Raw genomic sequence first — 27620 nt, forward strand, 5'->3', positions numbered from 1 at the left:
CACGGCAGATCGCACGACGGAGAGCGAGAAGCGAAGGCGCTCCGTGCGTACAACTCACCAGGAAGCGGGACCGTCGATCCCAGCCAGCAACGCGAGCCCCACGTTGCCCCCAACTCCTGGGGAGGCTGAAGCAGCTCGGGGTGACAGCGCGGGGCCGCCCCGCACCGCTCCCGCTCCGCCGCCCCCCTCGCCGAGCGCACGCAGCGCCCGCCGCCCCCGCTCGCTCCGCGACTTCGCTCCCAACTTTTTTTCCTGAAGCTCGTTCCCCGCTTCTCTCTGCATAGAAAGCCTCCCCCCGCCCCCATCCTCACCGCTTCCACCCGCCCCGCAGCCGGGCACGGGCAGCCGTACCTCCTGCGTCCCGGCTCTCCGGGGCCACCTCCTCCTCCGGCGCCGGCCGCCCGCCCGCCTCGCTGTGCGGCGCGGGAGGCGGAGGGAGGAAGAAAGGAAAAGGAGCGGGGCAGCCGCGCGGCGCCTCCTCCACCACCGGCCCCGGCTGGGCCCGCCCGGGAGCCGCGGTCAGGGCGCGGTCGGAGCCGCGTCTCGCCCGGAACCCCGCTGGCTGCTCGGGGCGGTCCGGCCGGGAGCGCCTCTCAGCGCCCTTCCCCGCCGTGGGGCGCAGCAGGGACCGCGGGGCTGCCCCTCTGCAGGGCTCGTTCCCAACATCCATCATTCGGTGTCCGCCCTCTCCCTCGGCTCGCCCTACTCGTGCTTACACCGCTTTAGTTTTGCGCGTTCTTTTTCGGCAAACATTGGACGGCGGAGGGGCCGCACCGCCATCTCTCAGCCGCGCGGGTGCTTCGCTGCTCGGCTCTGTGCCCGAATCCCGGCCCAACCCGAGATCTGTTTTCTGAAGGCTGCTCCTTCCCCGGATCCCGGAGCTGCTCCTCTCCGGATAAACACAGCAGCATCGCCCCCTGCCTCCCGCCGGGGCTCCACGCCGCAGCCAACGCGAGCGGTGCGCGCATCCCTGCCCACCGCAGCGCCCCGCACCGGCTTTCACTGCGCGATAGTCCGGCTGTAACATTCCCACCCGACGGAGCTTCCGAAGGGAACGCGTTTCGGAGCGCCTTTTGTTATCCATAACGATCCCTCGAACGACACTCACAGGTCTTTCCCTGGGCCCAAATCAAGAGATGGGCTCTTGAGGATGGAAAAAGCCATACCCGTAGCTGCTGCTGCCTAAGGTTTGTTCTGAAGTGCTTTTCTCGCTGTGATTACGGAGTCACAGAGAAGATGGATCCTCACAGGTGCTTTAAAGGGCGTTCAGACGTCCGTTAATCTGCATCTGGCTGCAGCCACCTGTTGGACACCCTCTGCACTTTCTATCGTGCCTGCTGCCTTTTATGCCTCACGCTCTGGTTCTTAGACAGGCCCTTCTTACACTTTTCTTTTTGGCACCATTGTTTGGAATAAGAATAAAATCTCAAATCACGTTTTGTTTTGAGAGAGGCCAGAACTTCCCTTAGCACGAATTTCTTCACTCCATCTTTTTTTTCCCTTTTCCAAATCTCATCCTGCTCTTCCTCCTGGCTTTACTCATAACTCCACTGATTACATCACTCAGTCCCTCTGTATCTCCGTGCTTCTCCCTTCTCATGTTCGGCTGCAGAGCTCCTGAGTGATGCTGAGTGGAAAATGGATGGGATTTGGCTGTGTGTGTGTAGGGAGATGGTAGCTGTTTGTATCTCTTCTCACCTGGTTCAGTGGTTGGTGACCCTGCCTGTGGCAGAGGGGTTGGAACTACATGATCTTTAAGGTCCTGTTCTACCCAGGCCATTCTATGATTGGATGCAAAGAGCGTTAAAAATGGTGGTATGTTCTTGCTCTGTCTCCTCTGCAGGTAAGGGAGATAAGACAGGAATGTCTCATTATGGGGCAGTCATACAACAGTGGCTGTGTCTAAGAGGGTTTCACAAAGCCCCATCTGGCAGCACAGTCCGCAGTGCCTTCACATTCCCCACCTGGAGGCCCATCTCAGAAGGCATAAAGGATCCATCCTGCTTTGCACTGGTAGGAGCTGGGCTTACCCTTGCCAGCTGCAGTTCTCTTCCCCTCACTGCAAGAGGCAGAGCTTTCAAGAGCAGTGCCTGCTCTCACTGTAAGCTACCAGCCCCCCAACCCAGCTGCTATTTGTAGTGCTGACCACACTTCAGCACTTGTTTTCCCTTGCCCTTTTTTAGGGAACACAATCCTTCACCAATTGCAGAAGTGAATCCAAGTTGTGAATCCTTCACAGTCCCTCAGTGTGATACAGAACCTCCATATACACACAGGCAGACACTCCACATTCAGTCCTGCTGCATGGAGATGACACCTGGAAATCACATTGCATCTTGCAAGCCCGGTGCATGTTTCTGTATGAAGAACTGTGCTGGGTTGCTGAATGGAGAGAAACAGATGCCAGGCTGTTCTAGGAAGAACCCCCTGCAACCAACAGCACGGTGCCGTTCTGTTCCACTAGCATGAAGCCTTAACCCCTTCCAGTGTGCAGTCAGTAGAAGTTTCCCAGTCCCCCTCCTTACTTGGAGCCACATGGATATGCAGAAACTATTTCCCAAAGTTCAACATTTATTAGGAACAGGAACTAGGACAAAAAAAGATACCCATAGTCTAAAATATATACAAGAAGTTTAAACATAGCATTCTCATGTACCCTTGGCTATAAAAATACATTAGATTAACTGTATCCTAATTTATAAATATAGTTTTGTTGGGTTTTTGTGGTTTTTTTTTTCCTTTTTTTCCTTTTTAATATAAAGTAGTATTTCATGAAAGCCTTACTGTGCAATGAAAGGATATATACCCTCGGAGGGGTTGTTTTAAAGTTAGTGTCTACTGTTATATAACTTAGAAAATTCAGTGTGTAGAGCCAAACCCTGATTTATACAATAAGAGATACACTGACTTTTAAAAAAAAAACTTGATATGGGGAACGACAAAAAAAAAGAAGAAGTTGAAATATATATTATACATATAAAGCCAGAATATTAGGATTGTAAGAACTTCCGATGATTTCAGTATTGACTGCGGTTAATCAAAAGTGAGTACAGAGATACATCAGGATAACCAGCCTTTTACTGTTTGCCTTACCTCCGTCCTGCCTGACTGCAGCCCCAGCAAACCATCCGGTAGGCAAAAGTAAAATGTTTGTCTGAGAAGACGTTTGAGCTTGAAGTGTATTACAAAAATAGGAGCTTATGTACAATGTTCCCATTTGGCCTTTCGTGGGGTAAGGGAGGGCATTTCCTTTGTTGGATGGGGAGACGTGCCCGTCTCACACCACCATGGGAGGACAGGCACTCAGATGTACACAGCTGTTGGAGGTATGTTGCTTAAGTCTTTAAGCAGTGTTGAAGTGCAAACTAATAAGGAAGTTTAGGCTCACACAGACATTCCCCTTCACTTACCATCGCCCACCTTCCTTCCAAGAAACATCCACTCATGCAATTGAACTTGTTACTGACAGCTACCTCTCTGATCACAGAAGTTACTGGTTAAGATCTTGCTTGTGTCACAGAAGTTAGACCTTCATTTCTGCTGCAAGCCCTGACATCCAGAAAACTCCAAGCAACAGCCGGCAGCAGTGCTCTATGGAGAACTGTCAGTGTTCCATGAGGAACCTGCATCACTTTGCTGTCAAAGGATGAGCCTAGCCAGATCAGATGACCTTCCTAACCGGCTGACACCACAAAATCCTGCTCACTTGCTGCTCTTGTAGGCATGGAGCTTCTTATATGTTTGCAAGTGGTTCTCCAGTACACAATCAGGAAAGTAATGAAGCCAGGAACTGAAGACAGCAGACGGCTTTTCATCAACCTTGTAGTAAGCAACATCTGGGCATGCAAAGAAATGACTGCAGGAGATTCTAAGGCATGAACTTGGTGTGACAGCCACTCCATGGTGCTATACACAGAAGTGCGTGTTTACACAACTGTCAGCAACAGACAATTCATGGCAGCTTATTCCACAGTGAAGGAACAGCTACAAGATGACAGCACTTACTGCAAAGTGCTGACACGTTTAAGTCCAGCCACAGCTTATTCCAGGCTAACTCATTTGTACACCTACATGCTTAACATTGGGTACGGGCTTAGGAGCACCTGCCTTTTTATACTGTACTTCCAGTAATCCATTTTAAGCTACATTCACAAGGGATAAAGAAGCAGTGAGAAGAACTTGTAACTTTTACTCTCACGATGATAGCTCTGGCTCAAACAATGAAGAGATGTTCACACAGTTGCAGTGAAAGAGAGAGGAGGACAGCCTCTTGCAGCTCTCCTGCTCCCTCTCCCAGAGCAGAAGGAGTGGCATGGGGTGTTTTCCGTAGGGTATCTACCATGCTACATGTTTAGAATTCAACTTTGTATCATCACGGTAAGTACAGTGCAAAATCCTCTTGCAAAAAGTGCTATAGTGAAGGTATGAGATACAATTGTGACTCAGTCAGAGCCAGAAGAGCTACAAGTTTGCATTTACAGCGTGTATGATGTGTGCACACCAAAACATCAGGTTCAAAGGACACTTTAAAGTCTAGCTCTGTCAGGTGACATGCTGGCCCCAAAGGAGTCCTCTAAGAAACTCCCATCAACTTCATTCAGGGCTAGAATATCACCAGAGTGGAAGATGCATGTATAATTAGAGAGACCAAGATAGCTCTTTCAAACATTTCTTTACAGATCCTTCCATGAAAGCTTGCACTCCCAACTAAAACTCCAGCTGCAGTCTTCACACAAACTCCATCAGTGTCAGTTGTATTAGCCCTACCACACAAGTCCATTTATACCAAGTGAAACCCAAGTGCATCTGAGGAAGTTTAACAGTCAGCTAATTGCTAATGGTACCAGAAGTCTCTTTAACATGCCATTGACGTTCAGGTCCTTTAGGGGTACAGTTTGAAAGCAGATGTCCTGCTAACACTGTGACTGACTGAGCGTTTCAGACACAGGTAGCAGCCAAGTGTTAAGCCAGGGACTTGTACAGCACAAGTGTGTGCTGTGCTGCCATAGGGTCAGTTAGATCAGTTTTCAGTGAGCCAGTTGACAAAATGGAGTCCAGTAGATTCAGTGATTCTAGAGGAATAAAGTTAGGCATTTCCATTTTCTTTCCTACCCCGCCCCTCCCACTTGCTCTGAACACGTCCTCAGTGTGTCACATTCAGAATGTCAGCATTTTTAGGCCTCCTGTTTTCATGGACTCTTCTGGGACAGTTTAATGGTGACTGTTTTCACTTCAGTATATTCTGCCAAAGCATATTCACCACTGGAAAAGGAAAAAGAGAAAGGGACAAACAATTGTAGCACATTAATGTGCAGTTCCTTAAGAGGTTTCTACACAAGTGCATCATAGACACAGATGAACAGCTGCTGTAGATACTGCTGTAGGCCACCAAAGTCAGATGTGCACTCGCACAAGATATCATTTTGGCTCACTGTGTCTAACAACCATGACATAAATTCACATGCACATAACTTCACTGTCACAGAAGAAGCTTTGAATGCTTCAGGCCACATTAACTCACAAGATAACATCTTATTACTCTCAGACCAGTGAAAACTGAGTGCTATTTTTATAAGTCATAGAAGAAATAACCACACCAGTAAGCAAAAAGGCTTGCAAGTGGAATTGACTGTCATTAAGATTTTACAAGGCAGTTGAAGGTAATTCTGAAGGAACTGCTCAAGTCCCCAGAGCTGTGCTTTCTATCCATGCTGTACTGGCCTAGCACCAATGTGCACAGCATGCTGCAAGAGTAAGCTTACAAGAAAATTCAACAACATTATCAGCAAGTCACAATCATTACTGCATTTACAATTCACAAGTAAACAAAATAATGCACAAAACTTACAGTTCTCTGCCATTTCCTGACATTTTAAAGCCACCAAAAGGAGCCTGTGCATACAGAGCATTGTAACAGTTGATCCTACAATGAAAACAACCATTGTAAAAAGACAGCACAAAAGACTAGATGATCCTTAAGGCTCCTTCCTCAGGCCATTCTTTGATTCTAGAATAAACACACTTACTGCAAAAGCTGTCTAAATGCTCACCATCCACTTCCAGGTACAGAGAAAAAGTTAGCTTGCATTAGACATTTGTCTTGTAGCAAAGCAGAAGTTCTTCTACCCAGTTCTGGTAGGCATTGCATAGAAAGAGCTAATGAAGATACAGAAACTCAGTGAGATGAAATGACTAAAAATAGCCAGGCATGGATTGGTGCTGTAGGACTGCACCTTCATGTATGTACAGCAGACATGTGTCCTTCAAAGCTCTACATCGCCTTTTTTATGTATTTTTCAAAGAGGAAGATTCTTCTGGCACAAATTCCTGAAGTCATTCCTCTGCATGCATAAAAATAGACACCAGATCGCATTCCTGTCTTTACTGGGGGGGGGAAATAATTAAATGAATTGCATTCCATCTTTAAAATTGTTCCAATATAAGAAACGTTGTAAGCAAAAACCCTTACTTATCTTCCTGACAGTGGTATGATGCCATCTACTGCCCGTACTGACTTGTGCAAGACCCCTTCTGATACTGCCTTAAGATCATGAGCTGCTTTTATTTCCTACATACATTGTTTTGGAAGACATCACATCTGGTGGAACATGGAACCCCTTCATTTGCTGAGTTATCCAGAAGTGAAGAACTACAGTGATTGAATTAAGAAACACACTATTTCATGCCAGACAGTCTGGTCCTCACCCCTTTACTCTGATAAATGGACATTGCTTTCAAGCAAAATATCAACAATTAAAGAGACCCATGAATGTGACCTCCAGCACTTGCACAGGTTTCCAAATTATTCAGCCCTCTTCATTCCCAGCAAACAAAACACCAGGTTAAACTGCTTACCAGACGGTTCCCGACTGCAAGGCAGAAGCTAATGTTAATGCTCTGTCCAGATTCTTTGTGAACACTGCAGCTGTGAGTCCGTACTCGGTATTGTTGGCTCTTCTTATGACCTCTTCTATACTCTTGAACTTCATAATAGGCTGAACTGGCCCAAAAATCTGCACAATTAAACATCAGTATAAGAAAACTTTTTCTACTCATGGTAATTTTGAGGCAATCAGAAGCTCTGTTTGGATAATATAACTGAAACATTATATACATTTCACAGCCTTCAAAAATTCACTAGGAGACCCTCTTAACAACTACTAATTAAACTGAATACAAAGAAAATACAGTGATGTGTTGTGGTAGTTAATAAATGCTAAAAGCCACAACTAACGGATGAGCTACAAAAGTCAAATAAAGCAGGGTTAGATCTGGACAAGCTTCAAAAAGTCAAAAAGCAATGAGCATGTTCCAAGCACTGCAGGTTTTCTTTAACTTCCCTTTTGCCAGTGTATGCAGTTAATTTGCACGCAGTGCATTTCTGAAGGATGTGTGTTTGACCAGAAACTTGGCATCACAATTTGTCGGTATAAAAGCTGCCAGCACACACTATACTTCCCAACTCTGGGATGGAGTCCACCATCAAGCATAGTACTGAAGGCAGGCACCATTCTGGCTGGCATAGTCTTTCAATACAATAATCCTCCACCAAAGGTGAGAGAAAGTCTCACTTGTGCCAGCCTGAGGGTCAGTCCAGGAACGTGCCTGGCCTTTAGGCACATACAAGTATTCCTAAGTATTTTCTTTTCTTTTGGAAGATCCAGGTGTCAAACGGGAGCCTCGTTCCTAGGTGAAAAACATGTATTTGCAACTAAACCACATATGAATGAAACTGGATAAGCCTCATGAATCACAGCTTGGGATTTGGAGTCAGTTCATTACAAAAAGGCCTGTCATGGGATTTTCAGCTTTTCTTCCTATTTTTAGAATGCAACTCATGCCCAGACTGACTGATATCTTCCCCTGGTTCCTTGGAGGGCCAAGTTGGACTTCAGCACCAACTTATTTTCCACTGGGGAACATGATGAAAAGTAAATTAACTACATTTCAAAGGAATAGCACAGGATCTAATTACATGCAGCTTGCTCAATTTTTTCTGCATATGAATAATGGAAGTCAGACTGTCAGATCTGCATTTTGCTGGCTTCAACCACATTTTCAAATTGGGAAAAAAAAAATAGCCTCGAAGGATTTCACCATGGGAAGTGAACCTGAGATTATTTCAGATGCTAACACTAATTGAAAAATGGTTTTCAGTGGCAATGGAGCAGAGTTCTTCCTTCCCTCCTCACCAGCTGCATGTCCTGGAGTTCTTGTTCCACTTTCCTACAACAAAGCAGCTCCTTTTTATGAAGCAGTGGAGCAAGAACATCCATTGCACTCTCTGTCGCTCAGGATCAGCCTGTAACAGAGCTGAGCAATTTCAAGTCCATTCAGCAGGAGGTGCAGAAGAGCACACAGCACAATCTGTACGGAGTAGCAGAGTCTATCCATCTTCAGGAGACCTTTCAAACTATGGGGCAAAGACTATGCAGAATTGCTCCAGCCTTACACCATCTCAGTTACTTTTACTGAGCTTTAAAGTCACAGATTCTGTCAGAAACCACTAACATCACTACTCATAGCAGCTGTATCTAGGTGAGGCATTTGCTTATATTTTGTGTTACATCAAGTGGTCTGGAAATGAGATCTGAAAGCTTTAGAGCACTGTTACCCACCCTTGATTTGTTGTTGCAGGGTAAGTACACTCACAAGGCTATTGTTTTCCTTGGGGCAATAAAACGAGGACAAGCAGCAGTGCATCAGAAATGGCTGGCAAGCAGAGTCCCCATTCATTGTGCAAAAAGACAAAACGCTGCTAAAATACTTTGACAGTGTTTTTGCCTGCACTGCTCTTTTCCTCCTCTCACATCCCCTCAGCTCTGTACCACACCAGGTTGAAGCTCACCTTGCAGATACTCCCATTAGCAGAGTACAGATTTTCCTGTTTTTAGGGTGCTGTGTTAGGTAATACGTGAGATTTCTATTTTCCTTTCAGGTTTTCACTTCAAACTGTGTCCATACATCTTTTCTACAGCCATCTTCCCACTCACAGGAGAAAATGCATCTAAAGGTTCAAATGACTTGTACTGTACCTCTTCTTTGGCGATACGCATGTTGTCAGTGACCTCTGAAAACACAGTGGGTTTTATAAACAGGCCTCTGTCTTCAATGGCAAGACCACCACACTCCAGCTTAGCACCTTCTTTCTTCCCACTTTCTATCAGCTCCAGGATCTTATCAAACTGTTTTTGGTCAATCTGTCAGACACAAAAAGAAAGCAGGCAGTAGTGACTTCATTATTACTGTGCCAGTAGTTCACGATCCACTGTATGAAAAGCCACAAAGATTCCTACTACTGGGAATCTACTTTGTCAATTCCTACTACGCCTCATAAGCACAGAGGTCACATGCTGGGAAGATGTGCAGGAGCCCACAGCACTTCTGACCACACTCAGCATGGAACACTGTGCTGGAGGTATAGAATTATAGAACAGTATAGGCAGGTTTCAAACAAATGGATGTGGCTATGCAAAGATACATAATTAAGCAATGCTACGCCTTACTACAGCAGGCTGCAGATGGTAAAATACTTATGAAGATGTTAAAAAACCATAAAACTAACACAAAAACCAACAAATCCATGGCGGTTAATTAAATACAAGACTCTGCCACTGGCTCATGGTTGCCTGGCAGCCTGGGAGGTTATTCTGAATGCCAGTTATCACCAAATGCTTGTACTGGTTCAGTGCTCCTCCCTAGACATCTGTTTTAATTTTGGCAGGGCCAGTTGCCAGTTGGGACTGTTTACACGGAGCATTTCACATTTGACTCCTCCAGATTACAGACTATATCCTGTCTCTTGTTAATCCTGGCCACACGCAATCCAAGTTTTCATGCTTTCAGACAAATATCAAAGCTTCAGGAGGGTGTCCTTGGGGCACTTCTGGTACAGTGAAAACAGAAAACAGTACATCTCCTGTCACACAGATGTGCATATCACATGCACTGCGGGCTGCCTGTACCGAGAGCCCACGTTCCCTCATGTGTTAAGGCGCTACTCAAGAAAACACTCGATGCATGCCACTGCATGAGGAAATTTGTGCCCTCGCGTAGGACACGGGGTGTCACAGTCAGTTTGGCAGGTGTCATGCATATTGTCTATTTGTCTGGTTGCTTAGTTGCCAAATGTAAATAATTTGGAAATATCTGCAACTGCTTTCCATCCTGGCATGTCTGTGATCCAGACCAATCCAGTTCATCCACTTCACATCACAGAAAACAAAACAAGGATATTTATACAGCTGTAACTGGTTGCAAGGCAAACTATAGTTAGATTAAAAGACACTGGGGAAAGAAAACATTTGTAAAAATGACATGCAAGGGTGGAACTGTTTGTCATTGTAACTAGAGCTTGCAAAGCTTGTTTAAATTCTGTCCCACACTCCACTATTATTTATGGTTTCAGGATTGCCTTCTATTAAAAACACATGATCTGATAGAGCAAATTCTATTTTTTGTCCAACCCATTCAAAAGAAAAGGCTTTTAAAGATCACCATAATGCTGAGAACCCCCAAATCTTCAAGTCTTGTTTCATTCAAGCCAAAACTGAGAAGCAGATTCTCCTTTCCCAAGCCTAGTATCTCTAATCATATAGAATAACCCCACAAATGTGTTCAGTAGACTGACAGACCCTTTCCCCTTACGCGTTCTACTTTCATGCTTTAATTCTAATATCACAGAAGTCTATGGTCTAAGAAAAGAATTCACTGTCTTAAAGCTCACATAACAGGGCTTGGGCTGAATAATTTCTGGCTAGCAAGTGCCACACAGCAGTTTGAGTGCTTATTTTCTTCCTGCAGACCATGCTTCACAGACCTCAGGTTTTATAGCAGTAAAGCCAGCCTAGCCTCATTTCGATATAATCCCTGCTTTGGTCCACTAGGACCTTAGTCTTATATAATGCACTCTGCTGTTCACAGTTTTGTAAATGTCCTGGTTAACTAAGTTGTCATCTGTGCAGATTTACTTTATTATTTCCTATGACACAGTTCACAGGAATCCAGAGTCAAAAAGTGCCCTTGGTCTGTTATTTGAGGTTGGACTTTACTCTAACAGTCTTGATTACCCCTCAGGTTGCTTGTGGTGTCCTTTGAATCCCAGCCAGCCCACACAGTCAGACACACAAGTTTTAGAGAAGTCACATCAGAAGCACTCCTCTTTTCTATTTAAGTTTAATAACGTTTAAATTTGATCATAGAAGTGCAGATTATAATGCACAATCCAATACTGCAGCTGACACGGTATTTTCTCCACATCTCTGCCACCAGCATCCATGCCAGTGCACAGTAATCCACATCAGGGAACCGATCCAAGTAAAGTGTTTCTTCCCCACTTCCAAAAAGCCTGGTTCAGACCTGAATCAGCCAGTTCCTCAAGCTAGTTTATAAGCACAGTACAACATAGGAAGGAGCAGCTACAAACAGCACCAAATATCCAGGACTAGCTTTCATCAACTTTAAGATACTACTGCCTATCACTCCAACTGCCCTGCTCCAGGCTGTCCAGCAGCTCCTTAGAAATATGCTCAGCCACAGAGTGGTTTGCTTTTGCAGAGCACTAACTGAACATTGAGACTGCAGAGGATCTCCTGTTTCACACAGTCTGAGCTTTGTATCAAAGTTCCTGGTCCAGTTGTCTGGCTAAAAGCACCTGGAACTGGTGAAGGACCAAAAGGACTAGGCTGTGGTTTTGGTAGCCTGTAAGGTCAGGCTCCAGCTCATCCACCTAACTAGCATATAAGCCAGTGATCATCCCAGAAAGAGGTTTACACAGCAGCTCCTGCATGGTATTGGTAACACTGCATAAGCTGACCCATAGAAGGACAGTAAAACAATGACCTGGACCTGAGGCAGCTGAGCCCTAAAGCAGGGAGATGAAGAGAAAGATGAAGAAAGATGATTTCTTCTCCTGGTGAATCTTCCCTTCTCCATCAGTTTAAAATAATCCCCATCCTCCCAGCGCAGCAGGTTACTGCACGTACAGAGAAGTCTGGAAACTTTACAGTTCAACAGTAGCTTGTGGGCAGGTGTGAATCTCTACTGCCTTCAGAAATATTTTAAGCCCTTGTGACACTGTATTATGTTTTTTCTGCTTGAATTTCTGTGCATTACATCATAAGGGGGAAAGCAACCATCACTGCAGAGGAAGTGGTTGTTTCTTTGCACCAGAGCCACATGAAAGCTTTGAGTTTAACAGTTTCCTTCCACTTTCTCAACACTTTCCCATCTCAAACTGCACACAGAGAATTTCAAGCGTGTGTGTACATGGGGTGATACCTCTGCTAGCTACAAGGGTAACAGATAAGCTAAAAGAAGGAGAAGAGGATATATGGACCATATTACAACCTGGCCAGAATCTCTGTACTTACTGCTACCCTTAATTATAGCTCTGTATATAGCAGTGACAGCAGAGTTGTGCTCTGCCAGCCTGGCAAGCACAAAGGGCATAGATGAGCTGAAATAAGCAGCCAATAACTGCTACCAAGAGCTGGGTAAGTCTTAAGATGACATGATATAAATCTAACAAGTCTAAAAAGCTGAGAGCTCTTACAGGAAGATTCATGCTGAATCTGTTTGAGGATCAGCTCATCTCTCCTGAAGCAAATTCCAACATGGGATTATTTTCCCAAGAGTGCTGAGCAATTTGAAATCTCTTTCTAGACCAGTTACAGGGAAAGATGCAGACTCAGCATGACCTGGAGATGTACATCATTTTATTCCCCTTTCAAGAGGACACACATTTAAGTTCTCCCATGCATGGATCACGTGTGAATGTGCACAGAGATCCAGGCACGGGAAGGCAGATATCCCCCCAGTCATCCCTACTCTGAGGGATCCCATACAGCATCAAAGAATAAAATCTGTGTCATACTATGAGCATGATGCCTGGGCTATAGCTTTCTGGGATTCTCCCTTTATTTTTGGAAGCAAACAGTGGCCCTGCAGAAGATCTGACTCAAGGATCATCCTCCTCCAGAGATCTTGACTTCAGCTTGGATTGCCTTGGAAGGAAGAAATAAGATGAAGGCTCTGGCAGCACTGACAAAACTGTTTGCAACATCAGCTTGGCATGGTTCTTTCTGCTAATTCAGCTGAAACTTCTCCAAAGGATCAGAAGCAAGGCAGAGGAGGATATGGAAAGCGGGGAGTCAGGAGTCTCTGGGTTTTAACTACTTGTCATCACCAGCATAGCCAAACATAGCCAAGTAGCTGAAATGGTTGTTTCTGCAGCTGCACCCATCTGTGCATTGCTGTTCCTCACTGCAACATGCTTTGTATTACGGTACCAGGGAGGCAACCCCTTCCATAATGCTGGATAAGAAGTGAATTAAACACATTTGTGTTTAAAAAAAAAATTACAACATAACATTTCAACTGTTTTGATTGATTGATATTTAAAATACAGAGAAAAATAAGTCCACAATACATTACTCACCCTTACAGGCTTCTGCTGGAACCATATTTCACATGGATAATATTTACAGAAGGAATATTAAACAAAAACAACCAAAAAACCAAACAACAACTGCTCTCAGGCATGTAGTTACCTGGGGCCCTTGCTCAGTTCTGGCATCAAAGGGGTCTCCCACAAGTCTCTTCTTGGCGTACTCCACACTGCGCTTGACAAACTCCGGGTATATCTGCTCTTCCACAAACACTCGTGAGGCAGCTGTGCAGCACTGTCCTTGATTGAAGAACACACCTTGGTGGGCACATTCCACTGCCAAGTCCACTGCAGCACAGCCCAGGAGGGAAAAGCGTTACCACAAGCACAGTTTCAGCCTTTCAGTGTTCTCAGACTTGCTTTTTGTCCCCTTTCTCTTTTGAAAGCCTTCTCAAAAAATGCTGACAATGATCCACACCCACTGAAGGCATTCACAGGGGCTCACACAGCCTTCAAACCAGCTCTCTGATTATTTCCACCCCCTTTCTCGTCTTTTGTCTCAGAGTCCAGTTTGCCACAGCCACAGATATCTTCTTCCTTAAGGAGTCATTGAGGGCATTAACCAGTTTCTGTCCACATTGGGAATTCAGATGCAGATTCCTAGATACAATGCAAGTTCCCAAAGACTTATTTCAGCACTGATGTTTAGAAAGCAACATGCCCTTGTGTTGTACAACCAGCTCAGACCAGCTCCTTGCAATACACAGGTGGCACAAGTACCTCTGACATTCAATCTCCACAGTGCTACATAGAAGAGTGGAGAGCATTTTTCCCAAGCCAAACAGAATTTCAGTTCACTTTGGTAGCCACAGCTTACACATCTCCTGATCTTCCTCACTAATGCAGCAATTATGGTGTACCATAAATGAGTTGTACAGGCTCCCAGGATAGAGGTGAAAGCTGGATTAGATCACACCCTATAGAGTTCTCCTGTCATATGAAAGTCTATATTTTAGGAAACTGCTTTCCCCATCACTTTGCTCAGGCTGTGCTGTACCACAAACCAAAGAAAAGGTACCACAACAGTAGACATGCACAAACAAGATTTGTCTGCAGCTACAGCCATCCCCAGGGAAGGCAAGGAGGTCTTCATTTTTCATAGGAATGGTCCCCATGCTGGGGAAGAGCTCAAGCACAGCACCAGGTCATCCTGCTCTTAAGCAGAGGTTTCCTCCAGCCTTTGGGGTGGAGGTAGTGGCAAACAGCAGCCCTGCTAACTGCCAAAGGACATCAGAGGCAAACAGAGCACAGCATTGTCTCTTACAGCAAATAAACACAGCAGCCAGTACTTACAGTCTGCATCTGCACACACGATGCAGGGGTTTTTTCCTCCGAGCTCTAACGTCACCCTTTTCAGGTTGCTCTTAGAAGCAGCTTCCTTGATCAGTTTTCCAACCTGCAGCATTGAGACAGAGAAAGAACATGGGCAGTTTCCCCTAACAGTGTAAATGTGAGAAGCATGGTGCCAAAAAAAGATCAAAGAGCCTAGCAGGCTCATATCCCTTCCTAGACAATATTTGACAATGTCAGCCAACAGTATCCTGGGCAATATCAACAGAGGGATGGCCAGCAGGGAGAGGGAGAGGATTGGCCCCCTCTACTTTGCCCTTGTAATGCCCCATTTTGAGTACTGCATCCAAGCCCAAGGCACCCAGTACAGGAACAATGTGGAGCTGTTGGAGAAGATCCAGAGGAGAGCCACTAGGATGATCAAAGGGCTGAAATAGCTCTTACATGAAGAAAGGCTGGGAGCCGGGCTTGTTTGGCTTGGAGAAGAGAAGACTCAATGAGGAGACCTCACTGTGGCCTTTGACATTACGAAGAAATTTTTCCCCTGAGGGAAGTGAGGCACTGGAACAGGCTGCACAGAGAGGCTGTGGATGTGCCATCCCTGGAGGCATTCAAAGCCAGGTTGGATGGAATACTGAGCAGCCTGATTGGCAAGCCTGTCCAGGGCAGGAAGGCTGGAACTAAATTGACCTTTAATGATCCCTCCAACCTAAACCATTCTGTGTTTCTACGAGGCAGCTAGCTGGCAATTTTAAATCTGGATTTCTCATTGTTTGCCTTTGTAACTCAAGAGAGAGTCTTGAATGTAACAGTACAGATCAGTTCTAGTCACTCAGCAGCCTAGCTCTAGAGACAGGAGAAATAAAGCGACGCAACATGCTGCAGATGAACATAGCTTCCCAAGAAGTATTACTACAAGCTAGGCTGGCCAGGGAGGAGCAAGTTAAACTGAGGGAAAGGAAGAAATCTAGATGGGAAAACTCTCATGGAGTCTAGTCTGTCATCAGCATTTTCAGGCTGGCGCTGAGCCCAAGCTGGGGCTTAAAACCTAAATCAAAATGTATTTTGAATTAGCTTTACTTCCTGGCTCAGAAACAGTAGCATTATGCTGCAAATACTGCAGAGGTGCAGCTGAACTCACAGATGGGTGGAGGGGGAAGAAAACACTTCTAAATTACACACGCATTAGCAAAGAATCTATCTCCCTTGGTGTTTCCTGCACACCCATGGATTAGAAAGACAAGCACAGCATCTATAGGAGTTTTTTGCCCATAGGCTCCAGCAGCTGAGGTTTTCCTTCTGCCCCTAATCCACTGGATACTCCTCTTTCATTAAAAACCCAAACAGATCCATGTGGGCTGGAAGAGTCTGTAAGCACTATTGTTTTCACACAGCCAACATCTAATCCAGGCTAAAAGTTTATGATCTAGGATTTGGAGGGAAGCATGTATCTGGATAAACTCTGAGATTAGGCCAACTATCAAGAGAGTAAAAGCTCATTGTGAACTTTTACTTTATTGCATTCACATTTGTTCCCATTATTTCTATACAGAAACGGAAGCTTAACACACCTCCTCTGTTGGGTTAAGTTAAGCAGTTAGTATGTAGACAAAGCCACTAGATGGTACTGTTGTTAAATGCAATAGCTTTTGTGTGTTTAGTGATTTACCTTTATTGGCCAAGAATTCCATTGAAGGTAAATAGCAATAATTAAGTAATTTGATTACACTACGCAATTACAACTATAGGCATCAGAATGGATGAAGTCATCAAGGGATCATAAGAATAATATTATTCAAGGCAATAAGAGTGAAGAGACTAAGCTTGCCTCAACTGAACCTACTGGCATTAGCACTTCCATTCTTAGCATGCTGCCCCTTCTCCAGGGTGTGTGTACAAAAACTGCAAGAAAAATCTAAAACAGTGAGTGGAAAAACATTTATAAGCATGCTTTTTTTTGACAATTTGAAGCAGCGATTACTAGAAACAAATTCACACGCATGTCACAGCTGTAGCTCAGTTCTATAGAGCAGGCCAAGCCACGCATTCCATTCCCCTACACGGGGCAGGATGTCTGTAGGTGTCCAATATTTCAGAGGCCTCACTGCCACCACCCCCCCTCCTAAGCAAGGCAGCTGTAGCTGTTTACAGGGAAAAAGAAGACAAAAAACAAATAGAAAGGTGCTTTACTGTGTAGGTCTCAAAAGACACTCCAATGTTAATCCCATCCGCATCACTGGAGGAAGCTGTAGGCACAGGGCCATGTTTTTATTTAAGTCTAGCTCCTAAGAGGTAACTAAAGCCAAGGAAGAATTGTTCAGGGCTCTGACTGACATGTTTTCCAGCTACATACATATGCAGGGCAGGATTAGCAGGCAAACTTGCCCAGAAGCTCCATCAGGTCAATGACATGATGTTAAGTAACTGCCAGCCTCTCCTGTATATGTTCTGACACAAGGTAAGACAGTCTATTACAGATCTTATAGATACGTGGCAGTTTGGCAAAAACCCAGTTTACAGAGGTGGGATCATAACAGGCACAGGAACCAGTAGTAAAAAGAGATGGACCTGACCTAGACAAATCCTGAACGCTTCTGAGAACATGATAGAAAATAGCGTTGGAAACTGCTGATATTTCATTGGTATTATCCATTATGAATTGCTGCCTTAGAAGAGAATACAAAGAGGCACAGTAGGTGTTTTATGAGTAATCCATCACCTACCTTTGTTGATCCAGTAAAAGCAATTTTATCAATGCTCTGATGGGTAGAGATGGCTGCTCCAGCTGTGGGGCCATAGCCTGGTACAATGTTCACCACACCTGGAGGGAAACCCACCTAAAATGGAGGTTAAAAACAGCATTATAGAGAGGGATTCTGAGCACTCTGAAGCCTCTCTACACTCCTAAGAGCTGCAGTTCAGTTCTCAGTACGCTTGAATTACTTGCACTGTATTCTTATGGATAAGGACCAACCCTAAAAACAACCACAGTAATTTCTACAGCATTTCCCTTGGGAATATTTCTGAAGCACTTCTAGGAAGGCTGTGCAAAACTCCTTTATCTATGTAGCCTCACAGAAGATAAGTGAGCAAAACACCTTAGTCTTTAATAATGAACAGCACTACCTGAATTTACTAATCTCACTGAGATCAGTTTAAAGGCACAAACACACATTTCCCTATTAATATACAAGAAACAGATATGCAAAAAAGTCTTTAACATGCCTAGTGAACGATAAAGTACTTCAAAGTGCATGCAGCACTTAAAAACTGCAAGTTGCAGACAAAGAGCCCAAACTACATCCATCAGTGTTTTCCAGACTTTCCAGTAACATGACTGTGTACTATCAGCTGGAATAGATATGGGTGAAAATAACAGCCATGCCTAGGAAATGCCAGGGCTCAGTAAGAATTCTTGGAAGAGTCCCAATGTTAAATCAAAGGAGAGCAAGTCTTTTGGCCAAACTTGGTCCCCAGGTACTGCTTTGCAGATGGAGCCAAGGGGTAACTGAATGAAAGTTTGTTTTGAACAAAGGTTGACATTTGTGGTTCTTCAGGGACCAGAGTGATTAAGAAGTCAGTAAAACCTCACTAGATGATGGGGCTAATAAAACAGGAATACAAGAGCAGATGGTAACAGACTTATGCCAGTTTCCACCACATTTACAGCCTAGATTAGCCAAATAGTCATTTTGCCAAAAGAGACAAATGGTAAAACTTCAGATGAAATTCTAGCACAAGGAGAAGTGTGGGACTTACTGGTCTGTTCTTTACTTCCTGAAATAATAGTTTCAAGGATTAAGCTCTTCTAGGCTGGCCCTTCCCAGCCAGCCCTTCCCTACCACTGATTGCAAAGGCTGTTTTCCCTGCATTTACTAAGAGTGGAATGGCAGAATATAAAACATCTGCTTCATTCCTTTTGACCTTTCCACATAAAATCTCAGTACACGAAGCTGCTCCTTCCTAATACAGAAGAAAACTGAAATAATTGTTTGTGTACAACCTTACAAGAAATTGCTTTGCTAAAATTTAGGTTCATGGTGTTTGTTTTTTTATGTAAATCAGGACAATCTGATTCTCTTGTGCATGTGATAATGATAAATGACAGTTCAATAGAGTTCACATTTTGGCTAATGAGTTTTCAGGAAGAAATACTGAATGTCAAACTGTGCAAGTAATGGTGTTTGGAGTCAGCAGCAAAGCCACAAGGAAGCAAAAAATTGGTTCAGGTCTCCCTGAGCTAAACTTTTTTTTTTCCTGTTTTTCTGCAAAAATGAAAGCCAAAATATTTTGGCTGGCCTTGTATTATTGCATTCAACCAAACACGTAGATTTGCTTGTGTACGAAGATCACCTGCATCCTTTTAAAGATTACAAAAAAGTTGAACTTGTTCTTCAAAAAACCTGCAAAGAGTTCAGCTGATTTTGAGTGGAGAAAAGGGCACCTTCAAATCAAATTATTCTGCCTTCATTATATTTCTGTCTTGAAGCACAACTGCAAGAAATAGACAGCTTAGATTTCAGCTCAAAGTATGAACCTTACCAGAAAGGAGCTGCCCTTCGTGGGCAAATACTGTACAAATGTTTGAAGAGCTGTACGTCAGAATGACATACAAAAGATCAGTTGCATGGCAGAGCTACTAGAAGTAATGACAACTGCACCCTGTGCTCGCTCAACTTGTGTATCAAGTCAATTAGCAGTAGGAGATACTCAAGTGGAAGTGCTTTTATACCTCCTTTACAGGCAAAGAAGCCCTGGGTGTCAATTATTAACATGCCCTCCTGCCTTGTCTATCCAAGAACAGACAGAATCATCATTAGACTGAGCCCAACAAACAGACTTTTCCAGCTGAGAGGCAAAAGCATACCTCCAAACGTCTTAGTATTTGTTCACAGTTAGTCATGTAATTAACTGTAGGAGGCTGAGGATGTATTAACTAGTCCTGGAAGGTACTGTGCACCTCTCACCACCTCTAGACTATACATAGATCTGAGGGCACCCAGGGACCTACCTGACAATACCTAAACAACACTTAGAAATCTCAGCTTATTGTATTCTCTCTGTGTCAATACAGAAGTTGGCTTTAAAGGCCAGATGTAGCTAAGTTGTTCTTTAAGCCACAGACAAATGAAGAATTGTTTCTTATGGCACTCACTCTGCCTCGGTTGAATTATCTCACTTAAAAACTCACTGTTGTCTATCATAACCCTTTTTGTCCCATTGCCTAATAAAACTGAGCTGCAATCTTTTGCTCATTTGGGAAAGCAAAAGACAAGGAAGAAAAATAAAAGCATCAGCAGCTTCCTAAAGGAGGAAAGCCTACAAAGTTCTGTACTCTGTTACCTGCCATCCAGCCACTTCAACTCAGGAAGGCCTTTGGGAAAAGAGGCAGAATACAGGCCATTCTCGCATCTCACTGTATATTTAATGTCTTTCAAACCTATGCAGACAATTCAAATTCTTATGGTCTTAGAAGAAAAGTATCTAGGTGTCTTATTCAGATTTCCTTACCTCCTTAATCAGTGAACCAATGTACAGTGATGTGAGAGGAGTTTGTTCAGCTGGCTTAATAACCAAAGTGTTTCCACAGCACAGTGCTGGTGCCATCTTCCAAACCAGCATCAGCAATGGGAAGTTCCACTGCAAGAACACAAGGTCATTCGGATCAGTCACCTACTCACTTCCATGCAGCACTTCCCCTACCTTCAGACAGCTCAGGGAGAAACCAGCAACTGGGAGCATAGCCATAAAGAAAAGTGTTTGCTTACAATACTGCATTTTCTTGGACAACAGAGTATATCTTCTTCTACCCCACTGAGATCCCCAATAATGTTGGCAGTCCTCAAGTTAACTCTAAGTCAAACAAATCTTTGCATGATGTGTCCTCATTGTTCACAGAAGCTTGATCACACTTCTGTAAGATTTTGTCTGTTCACAGAAACCATGGTGGAGGTAGTATTCTGATGCATCACTTTTGTACAGAGTCTTTACATGGGAGAACTGAAGCTGTTCATTGAAAGAAACTCGGTTTTCTGTATTAACTAATCCCTGAGGAGTTAGGAGTTGCACATTATCATTCATTTTCAGGTTTATAATTAGAAAACTTCAGTGGGTTGTTCAGGCATGGAAGCCCAAGACAGCTCTTACTCTCCCTTCATTCTGTAAAACACTCCTTTCCAATTAGTTTTCTTATTTGGAATCAGGAACAAGTCCACATCAGCTTCCTCTGTGCTAATCTGTTTCATGGTCATGTGCATTTGCAGATCTTGGAGCCTAAGTGAGAAGTGGAAAATCTAGCTCACATTGAATCTCAGTAAAGGTCATCTGGCAACAGAAAGGATTTCTTCATTAAAAATAATTAATACTGCTTCAGGGATGATGGAAGCAGGCCAGTAAGGGGACTTCTTGTCAAGCCTCAAGCCACGGGCCCTCAGCAAGAAAGAAGCCAAGTATGTCAGGAATCCACAAATTCACACTTAGAAATGAATTAGCAGTTCAGATTTTAAGAGATGAGTTCTGTTCTAACCCAGCAGCCCTGAGATAAAGTGGAACTTCAATTGATGTGCTGTTCTTCAGCTTCCCTCTCCCCCTTTTTCAGACCTGTTCCTTTTCAGTGATTTCTCCAATGGCCACAGTCTATGATTTACCTATTTGTCTTTTTCTCCTAAGCCCTCTTGAAGGCCTGAATTCTCATATTTGGCCACCTGCACCTTCACTACTTTTCTACGCTTTCAGAGCACAACACAACTCCACCAAGACCTTTCGATTGCAGAATGGTGAAAGTAACAGTTAGAAATGGATATGAAGGCTGCCTGACAATATCACCCTGCAATAAAGTTCAGTCATATGATGCATCTTCTAAAAAGCGCCCTCACTAAGAAGGTTGTTTAAGCATAGTTAAGCCACAGTAAAAAAGGATTGTTGACTGGTCTAGGAAGACATGTAGAACCTTCATATCATGTTGGAGTAATCACATCCACTGACTGTTCATGTTAGAGATCAAACTGGGAAAAAAAAAAAATTGAAGAGGATTTGCTCTAAGTAAACTGGAGACAGACATGGCTTTGTTGACCATAATCATGCTTTTTGCAAACAGTGTTTAACTTGAGATAAATCTGGTCTTATTATTGTATTTATTGCTAGTGTAAGGCCCACCTGAAATCATAGAAGTCCCACTACTTTCCCTTACAGTGGCCCTCCAAAGCATCCTACGTGCAGGCTTTTAAAGTGATCAATTCTGAAAGTGTTTCTGAGCACCAAAGGTGGTTTAAGTATAACAGCAAAATATCTTTTAATTGATGATCAATTAAACTTATTACGCTGAGGATAATTGCTGATAAACCTGATGTTTTGATATTAAGTCATGGATTCTAGCTGCTTATAAGCAGGCACTTTGCTTGTTCAAGCAGAAAAGCTGTGCAGATGTCACTAAGCCAAATGCCTGGTAACTAGTAACAACTGTCTCCCAATTTGCCTAACCCTCATAGGGCATCAAAGACTGTACCATCTTATCGGCAGGTTTATAAGCTCAGTCCAGCTGAAGAAAAGTTTCTCCAGATGTCTTTGGGAATTGGTCCAGACCTGGTATCCCCAGGGTCCAAAAAATCCCAAAACACATATGCATTTTATCCCATCTCCCTTATAACCTGATCCCAAGGGTCAAAATATTCCGTGGACTCCACTGATCCAAGTATCTAAAGAATCTTGGCACAACACTGCTTGCCTCACAGCCTGTAGGATACCACATTCAAGGCATTTTACAACCAGACAGGAACAAACTCTGTCTCCCATGTAGCTGTAAAGTCTTTCTGGTTGTCTGTTTAAACAGAGCAAGCAGCATATACTAAAACTGGAGGTATTCCAAGAACTAGCCATGCTGTCCCCTCAGCAGACAAAGAGACCTCAAAGAAAAACTGCGTTCTGTGAGATTTAATCACAGAAAGCTCAGAAAACAGCCAGGAGTTATTAATAATGGATATGATTCGAAACTCCAAACTATGCATCAGCTCTAGGCAGCTAGGAGCTAGCACATGTAATGACAAGATGGTTGTCCTAGAAGTTGACGAGTCAGAGAGCTCTGACTGGTCTCTGGTGACTGCTGTCATCCTCAGAGAGGAACAGAGCAACTGATTAGAAGACCCACCCATTCACTGCAGTGAATTTTGCACTGCCAAGAGCAATTGGCATGGGGGTAAATCAAGAAACTACATCAAGCAATTGAAATGGGAGTTCACTGCAGAACAGCTGCACTTAACTAGGAATCAAATGGCTGCAGTACAAGATAGGGAAGTACACATACACTTCCTCCATTTCCAAGGGCACCATTGATGTTACTTACTGGAGTTATAGCTCCACAGACACCCATTGGTTCATGCCTGGTGAAACAGACAAAGTTTTCATCTGCAAAACAAAAGAAAAAAAAACAACAGTAAAAATCCTTGCTTCTATAGGAACAGTTAAGATGATTGCAAACAGAGAGGTTGGAGGCAAATCCAAAACCACATTAGACAAAGAATCCTATCTCTATTGATCTTAAAACACACCTCTAGGTGATTTCAAACGGATGATGATCCTTTTCAGAATAGGTCTAGGAGTGCAATGTGACTGCTCTAGGCCTGCAGTCTAAAAGATCTTCTGAAAAAAAAATCTCAACCACTGAACATTTGACTGTGTCCTTCCATTATATTCCAGAGATCTATCCAGGCATTCCTAGTCCTCATACGAGTTTGAATCTCAGAAGATAACTACTTAAAGTCTATAGGGAGACAGAAAATAAATGCCTTCCATTGCAGGTTTTCAGAAGCAAATCTTTCCATGTCTCTCACTTGGCCAATCAAGCCTGATCCCTCTCCAGCCATGATTTTAGGTGTGAAGGAACTTACCCACAGGGATAGTCCTGCCCTGGATTTTATCAGCCCATCCAGCATAGTATCGGAGTGTCTTTATACAGCCTTCCAGGTCAATAAAATAAGCCTGCAGAAAAGGTTTTCCTGTGTCCATTGTTTCCAAAGTCTGTAAAAAAAAACACCCCAATTACATGCGTTGTCAGGCATATCATCGTTTTTTCTTAACAACAAAAACAACTTTCAGAAAAAACGCTCTCAATTTTCTTGAGTTTTTTTGCTGCAGAGACAGTTTCCTTCCCTCCCTTTGTATTTAAAGAGAAATCTAGTTAATACAAGTAAGGTAGAATAGAGACAACTAGACACAAGTTGCTTTGTTCAATCATTGCAATGAATGCACATTTTTCGGAAGAGCCCAGGAGGTGGTTGTGGGTGGGATACAGGGCTGTGGTCTGGAGCACCACTCTGAAGGAATGCAAGTACCTTGACTTCACTGTATCTGACCTTCTGACACAGATGTTCTGGACTCCAGATGGTGTCACTAAAATCAGCCTGACCCACTTCCCTTTTATTTTTCTGCTTTGCTGTCCTAAAAGCAACCTCTGAAATGCCTCTTTTATCCACAGGATGATAGAAAACACATTTCTATTTTTATATTTATTTATTTTTACAGTGTTCTAGTAAAGTAACATTTGGGCTCAGATCTGTGCTTCAACAAATGCAGGGGAAAAGTTACTTCACTGAAGCTGCACTGACACTGAGCAGCTCTAAACAAAGACCAGTCTCAGCCTGCACCCTTCTCACTGTTCTGAACATTAGCTGAGTGAATACTTTGTTCTGCTCAGGTCATTAAATGGGAGATTGGTGAAAAAAGCCAGCACATCCATAAAGGAAGCAATATCCCTTGATAGATTGAAACATCTTTGTTTACAAATGAAGTCATACCCTGTCATGTTCCACAGACATAAGGGTCCAAACAGACAATCCCCTTGGAATGACTAGGATTGTTATCCACTCTGAATGTCTGCTAAAACAACTGATTTTTGTAAGTGATTACTTAACGTGCAACCAAAGCAGCTAGGGCTGGTTTTCTGCAGAGAGAGTAGCAATGCCAAGAAAGTCAGCCTAGATCAGGACAGCAGAAAGCTTGAAATCAGTGCCCTGGTTTATGGAAAAGGAGGCTCCTTTGTATTTGCATTAAGAAACAAAAAAAGGCAGAAAATGAACAGAGCATATTCACACACACTTGTATCTCCCCCTTTTTATTTGTTGGCCAGAATTGTTGGCCAGAATTACCTTCAAACCTGGAGTTTTTGAGTCTGTTCTACAGAAGTTGAAGGCTATCACATGGTTCACAGAGAACATATTGGGGGAAGAGACCTAGCTTGAAATAGTCATGTAAGTACAGATTTCTGAATACACCCCACACTCGCTGCTCTCAGTGGGACACCAGCTCAAGAACTCTTGTATACAACAACACTGGGCAACATGAATGCAATAGAAGAGCAAAGCAAGGGTGCAATGTTGAGCTAGTGAAGTATAGATAGCAGCTCTAAGCTGAGAGATATTAAGGACTGTAGGAACAATTTGTATAAATGGACAAGTCCAACATAAAAGCTTCTTATCAGCTGCAGAATAACTTAGCTGAGGTCCTACTCCCCGCTTCACACCAAAAGGATTCATGTAAGACAGGATAGGAAATCATGAGTAGTAGTTCTTCAGTGCAGAAGTCCAAGCTAACACAGCCTCACAGCTACAAAGAGATTTTCCTGTGAGCCAGTGCATTCAGTGGAGAAACTACCAGATCCCACTTGCACACATTTTAAACTTTGGATGACATCCAACAAGAATCTCTTTCCAGCCCCCTATTATAGGGGAAGCAATTTTGGGGGGGGAAGGCAAATTGGCCTTGCATTTCTGTAATAAGGACTGAGGCAGGTTTGGTCAGTTGTGCTTTTTTTGCCTTCCTGTGTGGTTTATAGGCTTTTTCTCGCTGTTGTTTTAAATATGCAGGTATTACCTAAGCTAGGAGATACAAGAGCATTGAAGAACTTAAATGATGAACTGACAACGAAAAAGCTGTCAGATATTCCCTACAGCATGAAGTCTGGAGCAGGCAACCTAAGGCAATGAGCACAGGAAGAAGAAGAGCTAGAAGATGGGACCTTTCTGCAGGATTCCCTCCTCTTTAGAGCCCTTGGAAGTAGTGTGACATGAGATGGATGCAGCAAAATGGGAAAGATGAAGCTGAGTTATCAGCCAACTGCTGTTTTTTTCATTTGTTTTTATTTTCACTCACCAACCACCATACTTACTGCCAGGATGACTCTGTCTCGCTCTAGAAGATCAGCCAGCTTGTGTAGGAGCCGTCCTCTGCTCAGGGCATCCATCTGTCTCCACTGAGACCCCCTCTGGAATGCTGCCTTTGCTGCTTCCACTGCATTATCCACATCAGGCTAGAGCAGCATCACACATAAGAAAATGATAGGTTACAAGGAAGATGTTGGACAAAGGCAGAGGCCCCAGAAAGCTGCTTCCTATATGGTGCTGTGGTGGCTAAAACACCTCCATTTTACTCTTGGATTTATAACCAAGCCTGAAAGCCATTTGGGGTTTGGTCTGGGCTGACAAACAACTTAAAGGCCAAAGTACCAGCAGAGTTTTTGAAGAGTAATTTTATGCAACTGGTTTGTTTATAAAATAATCCAGAATCAAATTCGTGCTGATACAGGATGTAAGTGACACCAGGGAAAGGATGGAAAAATGAGATCCCAATTCTGTTCCCACTGGAGCTTCCCTAAGCTTGACAGAGTATTGTCCTCCATCAATCAGTCTGGTCTACACAAAGGTGGGAAGGAAAGTCTCCCATGAGAGAGATTGGTTTTATCCAGGGGAATAATCATAGCTGGGATCCCACCACTACATCCCACTTGAACACATGCCAGTAACATCAAACAAACAAACAGGCTCCCTTAGATCCCAGATTGCTCTTCAAGATTATTTTTACCAGATGGGAGGGTTTTTGTTGTCTAGTGCTTTGACAGTCATTTCACTTACCCAGACTTAGTGCCGCTCTCCCAAATGCTTTACTGCACACAGGACCAAATCTAACTCTGTTTTCAGAAGTTGCTACTTAAGAAGGCAACAAATTCCATCTCTTCTCATGCCGTCAACCCCAACAAAGTTCCATGTGATGCTCTGGACACAGTACAGCCCTGACTCCTCTCCTCAAGGCTTGTCTATTCAGATCTGATCACACTAGACTTGGCTATTTTGCACAGACCCAGCAAGGATTGGCTCTCCTCCCATCACAAGAAAGCCTGTTTTGCTCAACCAAGAAAAGCATTATGGGGAGATATGCTTGACTTAGAGCAAGTCATTGTCCAGTGAAGTAGCACCTTAAACTAAATTTGGCTCTTTCTTCACAAGATTGCACGGCTTTAAGGTACTCTGACGTGCACTGCCAGGAAAACTACACCCTTTTAAAAGGACATTGATTCTCAGCCCCTTTTCTTGGACTTGCAGAGCATGCACAGCAACTCAGAGTGCAGCCACTATTACAAACAAAAGCTCCCCCAAAACACCCTTAAGGGTAGCACCACCAACTGAGACCTTGTGAGCTCACACAGTTTCTATAGGCCTGAGAGACAAGCAAAAACAAGGAAGTCCTCCAGCAAGGCTGAAATGCTGCTCTTAATCCATCCTGTTATGACTAGACATTAAGGGAGTCTGAATGGTGTGCTCATTACAGGCATGTTGCAATAGGTAGGCACAATGCGTGACAAAGACAGACTTCTAACTGTCAAAGTGCCAAGGACACCCTGCAGCATACAAAACCACAAAGAGGTCCATGCAACCTGCTGCTCAGTTTTGATCTATACAGATTTATTATTACATAAAAAGCTTTACTAAGAGAACATTGAAGTTGCAAAGTCAAGCAATGCAGGATTGGGAAATGCCAGCAAACCTTCATACCCACCCTGGATGTTTGCATTATGATACAAGCCCCAGTTACACAACTGCATGCCATTTTGCCCTGA

At 43.7% G+C, this 27620-nt stretch overlaps 1 protein-coding gene across 1 annotated transcript in view; it reads right to left on the reverse strand.

Moving 5' to 3' along the window:
• Positions 1 to 2753: 2753 nt before the first annotated feature.
• ALDH1A3 (aldehyde dehydrogenase 1 family member A3) overlaps positions 2754 to 27620 on the reverse strand; it is a 31570-nt gene continuing 6703 nt past the window's right edge. The window contains exons 3-13 of the mRNA XM_072345364.1: positions 25896 to 26036; positions 23620 to 23749; positions 23076 to 23137; positions 20249 to 20377; positions 17461 to 17574; positions 14741 to 14843; positions 13551 to 13735; positions 9036 to 9200; positions 6856 to 7013; positions 5849 to 5923; positions 2754 to 5262 (exon numbers count right to left, since the gene is read on the reverse strand). Of these exons, the coding sequence (XP_072201465.1) occupies positions 5190 to 5262; positions 5849 to 5923; positions 6856 to 7013; positions 9036 to 9200; positions 13551 to 13735; positions 14741 to 14843; positions 17461 to 17574; positions 20249 to 20377; positions 23076 to 23137; positions 23620 to 23749; positions 25896 to 26036 (1335 nt within the window). The 3' untranslated portion in view covers positions 2754 to 5189. The remainder of the gene's footprint in view (positions 5263 to 5848; positions 5924 to 6855; positions 7014 to 9035; positions 9201 to 13550; positions 13736 to 14740; positions 14844 to 17460; positions 17575 to 20248; positions 20378 to 23075; positions 23138 to 23619; positions 23750 to 25895; positions 26037 to 27620) is intronic.

This window comes from Excalfactoria chinensis, chromosome 10, assembly GCF_039878825.1.
Source record: "Excalfactoria chinensis isolate bCotChi1 chromosome 10, bCotChi1.hap2, whole genome shotgun sequence".
In the NCBI taxonomy this organism is placed as follows: Eukaryota; Metazoa; Chordata; class Aves; order Galliformes; family Phasianidae; genus Excalfactoria; species Excalfactoria chinensis.